A 5,837-nucleotide genomic window follows, 5' to 3' on the forward strand; every position below is an offset into this window, starting at 1 on the left:
AGCGAGCCTTGCCACAGAGGTAGAGCGATTGCAGGTGACTTCGGTCATCTGCAAGATTCTTGGCACCCGACCTAGCAGAGGAGAGCTGCGAGACCTTCTACAGGCCCGCCTTCTAGCAGAGGTGGGCAAGATCTTGGATGTCCAAATTCTCGGACGGGGTTACTATTAGATCGAGTTTGAGACCTCCGAGATGGCGTCCAAGGTCTTAGCTATGAGTCCACTAGCCATCCGAGCATCACGAGCCCACTTTCGTCAGTGGCGGTGGAGAGGGGGAATGGGAGACGCACCCAACACGCTAACACGGCTGCCTCCTATAGCTTAGGGCACACACAACACCCCAATCCACTAGGCGAGCACCTTCGACTCGCACTTCTCACCAAACCGCGTGCGCACACGCGCTCACAAAGACGCACACGAACTCACACGGCCATCACACAACCTGCGCCCACATAATGACGCCAATCGCTGTCTCCCGTAGACCACTCTCTCTCTCTCTCTCTCTCTCTCTCTCTCTCTCTCTCTCTCTCTCTCTTTGCAGACGCTATGTCAGGGGGCACACTGCCACACACAACCGCACACACTCTCAGTAGAGCAGAGAAGAAAGGGGGGGAAAGGGAATCGACACCACGAAAACGACGCACTTCAAGGGGGGTTTCCATTCATCCATAGAAAACTGGTACAACCTTCTTTACAACACCAAAGCCGCGCCTCAGATTTCCAGAACACCGGCTCGACACACCCTCTGTGGCTTCTTTGCACCCAAGCATACACCTTCCATGACGGCGACACGATTCTTCCTCTTTGACTCCTCGATCCAAAGGAAAGACCTCCTTCAGGGCTCCCCCACACACAAGAGAGCTCCAAGGAAGAGGCCCCCCTATAAGCTCTCGCCTTGCGCCACAAAAACCCTGCTCCAAGAGTCCCTTCTTCAAGTCGCTTCCCCCTCGACCAAGCTCCAAAAGCCTCCCACTTTCCTCCTCCAAAAAATCTTCTTCCCTTGGGAGCGGAGCCCTTTTTCCCCCTTCATGCACCCTTTCTAAACAAGGTGAGGGATCACGAGGGCCTACCCACAATGAGATTTTTTCCATGTATTTGCAACTCTACTTCATTAGCATGGCAAGGATGGACATATACTAGAGATGGGTATACACCACCCGCCTCAGTCGTGGGGAATGCAATTTCTTTACTTCTTTTGGCGTCATCATGGTCCCAACAATTCAATGAGTTTTCATAGCAATTTCTCACATTTCTCTGAAGGAAAATCTTTGCCAAAAGAAAGCTTGCACAACACATCATCAAAGGCATTGTTCTGATTGAACTTTTGAACGTGTATTTCTCTCACAATGAAGGGATGGAAGGCATATATATTTTGATAAGAGCCCGAAGTACGAGGCTTTGATTCATTGCAAAGCATTGATAGATTGCTAAGCATGTGTTTTTATATCCTTTCGACTATACATTACAGGGAAGAGAGCATATGCTGCAAAACACCCATGACAGATATCATCTCGATGGGGGTAGGTTGAGAGTCTTCACATTAGTCTTGGCAAATGCTCGTCCAAACTTGACCAAATTTCATCATATTATCGTCCAATGAGGCACAAGTAATGGTTCGAATGGACCTGAAGTGTTAGCCTCGGGAACAACACCTACAAACTTTGCCATGGGTTTGACCACACTAGATAGGTTCTTCATTCGATAACCTCTAGCCAAAGTGTAAAGCCATACCCCTTCAGTTTTCAAGTGCCTTCTCTTTCGTAGGATAGACATGGAGACTGAAAGGGCGTAGGAACAACGGGCACATGTTGTTCTGAGCCCTTGCAAAGACCTGGCGTTTTCGATGTGTTTAGTGAGATTGCATGTAAACATCAAAATAAAACCTTCCCTACATGTCAAACAACTGTTCCCAAATTGTAGAGATTCTAAAGGACAGACATGCCGTGCACGTGAAAAAACCCAGGCCACAGTTCTATTGGATAAAATCAGGCATTAGAAAGACTAAATATTGGCACCATCAACATAGCCTTAGTCAATTTAGGCACCATCAACATAGCCTTAGTCAATTTAACATGTGCATAGAAGAAGCAAAAAGAAAAACTGGTGGGAGAGAGAGAGAGAGAGAGAGAGAGAGAGTTGACATAGTCATCAATACAACCAATGCGATCAGTCCATGCACCTGACATTGAAGTACTAACAAATAACCACTTTCTGATATATTGTACTACTTTTGGGAGCTGCAGAAAAACACGCCCACAAATTTTAAACAACACTATCATTCTCCAATCCGGCAGTTACAACATCAGCACTCTGTTAAACCTCTCATAGAGGAAAAACCACCTTACTTCTCTAAGCATAACCGTTGAGGTATCAAGTGCCACATTGAGCATCTATAGGCAGGCAAACCAAAGAAAGCTCAGTCAGGAGCTTGTGCCCCTATCCTCACAAATCAGAACAATGCAAGTCTAGGAAAACCACAAGTCCTGAATGCCAGGATCATAAATAGGTACACATCCCGGAAAAACCTATTCAACAACAAGCTGAAGGAAATAGTATCAACAGCAGGCATTCACAGGTCGTAAGCTCCACATTGCCATTTGAAATGAAAGACATTTTGACTAACAGGGAAAAAAAAAAACTCACACCCCACCTTGTACTTCAGCATTGCGGAAAGATCAAACTAAGTCTATAGTTTTGCAACCTCAAAATCAAAATAGAAGCGTTTTGATTGCCACCAACTGTTGAAGGTATTTTTGAACCCCGAAACAAACAGCGTTCACAATCAAACCCCATTGACACATAATTGTTGAAGACGCAAGCTTATTAAAAACGGTAAAAAAGCCAAGAAAATTTGATAAGTCTGAATAAGGCTTTTCTCGCGGATCCACTGGTTGAATGATACAATATCACATGATTGAGTTTGGCAGAGCATCCAAAAAGTGGGATTCAATCAGAAGGGAGCATATATTAGTGTGTTTATCGATAGGACTTTTCTTGCAATTACAGCCCAAGGTAGCCTCTTCTGAGATGGCATGCCGTTGGAGAAGATTCTCACGACAAAATTTGTAAAGAATGGTGCACATGACAGCAGGAATGTATGATCAGACCATTTAGAAGTCCAAGCCATGCTCCCTAGCTGAATCTGTGAGTGCTTTGATACGACCATGGTACACAAAACCACCTCGATCAAAAGCTACTTTTAATATGCCTTTGGCAAGACAGGATTTTGCAATCTCCTCGCCTATTTTCTTGGCAGCATCCTAATGCATTGAGTATACAGAACAAATTAACAGAAAAGAACCTTGTACAAATTCATCAAAATGGACTCATTCTTGCAACTTTTCAAAACTCAAGCGATTCAGCACTTACAAGTGTAGGTCCTGCCGTAAGGTTAAGTTCATCTCGAAGAGACTTGTGGATGGTAGAGGCAAAGACTAGGATACAGCCCTTGGTGTCGTCAATGACCTGGGCATACATGTGCTGGTTCGACCGAAACACTGCAAGGCGGGGCCTCTCTGTCGTTCCACTAAGCTTCACAATGCAAAAGTTTCTCCAACATAGTTAGCCAAACGCGTGCCCATCACCAACCAGAACCACCTTCTCATGTTCGGCTCACATGATAGCACATTGAGCAGACATACGGGCATAGACATTTTTCAAGTAGATTCACCGTGAGCGTCTCTCTCTCTCTCTCTCTCTCCCTCTCTCTCTCTCTCTCTCAGGCAATCGAGGGTTTGCAGGAGGAAGGTACACAGGAGGATCTGCAGGAGTATGGCTGCATTTAGTGAAGCGCAGGAGCCTGAAGAGACGTCTGGACAGGTTGCACAAAACCAAGGTGATGGAACTGTTGAGCTCTGACAAGCCCCAGCCCGTCTTCTGCGTTCCGCCTCGCGACTCCAATCTCCAATCTCGTGAAGTCACGTGGTTCAGTTGCAATGCTCCAAGCTGATTTTCGCACGCCTTCTCACCTCGAAAATTGTTGGCCGTCCACGTGGACGCCACCGTGAAAGGACGCCTTAGCTAGCCCAACGCCAAAAAAAGTGAGGCCTCCCACTCACCAACAACGCCGGCGCTATTGCTCTTCAAAGACATTTTATTTCCTTTTTTCCACTCCCCTTAACTTTTGAGCTTTCATTTCCCTTATGAAAACCACTCCAGCCCCCCAACACTCCTCTCATCAAGCTACCCCTTGCCAGCTTTAAACCTGGAGAGCTTTGTCACATTCCGAACACTTCACACCCTTCGACTGGCAAGTCGCCAAAGTGGAAAAAAATCGAGTTCGCTCCCCTGCAACGATTGGCTATCAACTTAAAGTGGGCGCATCTCAATGCCCGTGATTCCGATTCAGGTGCCGTCGACTCCGACTAGCATCACATGCTGCATACTACCCACCAGACACCTGGCGAGCTCGAGAAAACACCAAATGGCGTGTTTCCCAATGCGGCCCAACCGCCTCGAAACTGGCCCTTGTCAAAATTTGATTGTCCATAACTTTCCATCCAGAAGCCCCCGATTCTCAATCTGAAAAGACCGACGTGCTCCACAACTCGAGCACTTCTCGTGTATCATTTCACACCCGCCTTGACCAACCACCTGTGCCCGCCCAATCCGGCGAGGATTTGCAAACGCATCCCACTTCAACTAGCCATATCTCGCACATCCGGGCTCCGTTTGACGAGCCGTCTGGACCAGCTTCTAGAGCACATCAAGCATCACATTTTAGCACACAAAACCATCACTTCAGACACATGAGTCTACCATCCAATTTAGCACCTGGCAACATACCATCGGCCTAAAAAGCCACATCAAACATACATTTCCACATCCACCTCGCTGCAGCCACACTTCAGAGCTGCACTACCACCATACCATGCACCAACTTGCATATATATCACTGCATAGGCCATCTTCTACCGTCGACAGCATTTGGTTGTACCATCATTGCCCACCCCCTTGTTGAGCATTTATGCTCAACCAAAAGCATACTCGCTGTATACCAAAACGGCATAACCACACCAACACTGAGCAAACCTCAAACCACACCACAACCTATATGTACAATATATACATGGCTCCTGCTCTGCTGGCCTTCCTTTAGGCGGGTTGCCCAACCCCTTGATTTATCCATTATCATCCATCAGGGTCAAACACCTGGCACTGGTCTTGTCCATCCACAAGTAGCAATTCCCTGTAGTGTTGCACCTCAACACAAACACAATAGTGCACACAACATAGCCTCACTACTCCACGCAGCCACTGGCATCCAAGCACTCAAAAGGGCACTATCGTGCTCCCCACTTTGCCCAACGGCCACATCAACAGACATACCAACATCGATGGAAAAACCAACATCGACGGACAAACCTGACCCTCCCACCCAACCATGTAAAGTGGAGGACTCCTCCACGGACTCTTGTAACTGGCGACATGCCAACTGCAATGTTGCACTCATAAGCATGGCTTTCACGACCCAATGGCACATCTCCCTTGACGGCTTCACAGCACCCATAGCCTGCTCTTCCTCTTCACTCATGGCCAAATGCACATGTTCATCATCCAAATGCCTCCTTACATGTACTAGCTTCTCGTTGCATTCCAAATCTGTGGCACTCTCAAGCACTGGCTCCTCGAGCACATCCCCGCAAATAGAGCCACATGGCTCCACCAATGCCTCTTGCAGACCATCCTCTTCAACCTATTCACTTTCTACCTCCATGGAAGCTTCCTCTTTGGCCAAGCTTCGTACCTGCTTCACTATCAAAGCACATTGCACGGCCACTTTAACCAACATCACCATAAGCATGGTGCCGCACAAAACCTTTGCATGCATATCCTTAGCC

General features: G+C 47.3%; 1 protein-coding gene across 1 annotated transcript; it reads right to left on the bottom strand.

Annotated features, from left to right (window-relative positions):
- Positions 1–2,817: 2,817 nt before the first annotated feature.
- On the bottom strand, positions 2,818–3,981 carry LOC147432520 (large ribosomal subunit protein uL18c-like). Its single transcript, XM_086491595.1, has 2 exons — positions 3,367–3,981; positions 2,818–3,257 (listed from the first exon to the last, which is right to left on the bottom strand). Exons 1-2 carry the CDS (start codon positions 3,472–3,474, stop codon positions 3,108–3,110), a joined length of 258 nt encoding a protein of 85 aa, XP_086347721.1. The 5' UTR covers positions 3,475–3,981; the 3' UTR covers positions 2,818–3,107.
- Between the last annotated feature and the right edge of the window lie 1,856 nt (positions 3,982–5,837).

Source organism: Adiantum capillus-veneris, chromosome 20, assembly GCF_014529385.1.
Source record: "Adiantum capillus-veneris isolate H3 chromosome 20, ASM1452938v2, whole genome shotgun sequence".
NCBI lineage: Eukaryota > Viridiplantae > Streptophyta > Polypodiopsida > Polypodiales > Pteridaceae > Adiantum > Adiantum capillus-veneris.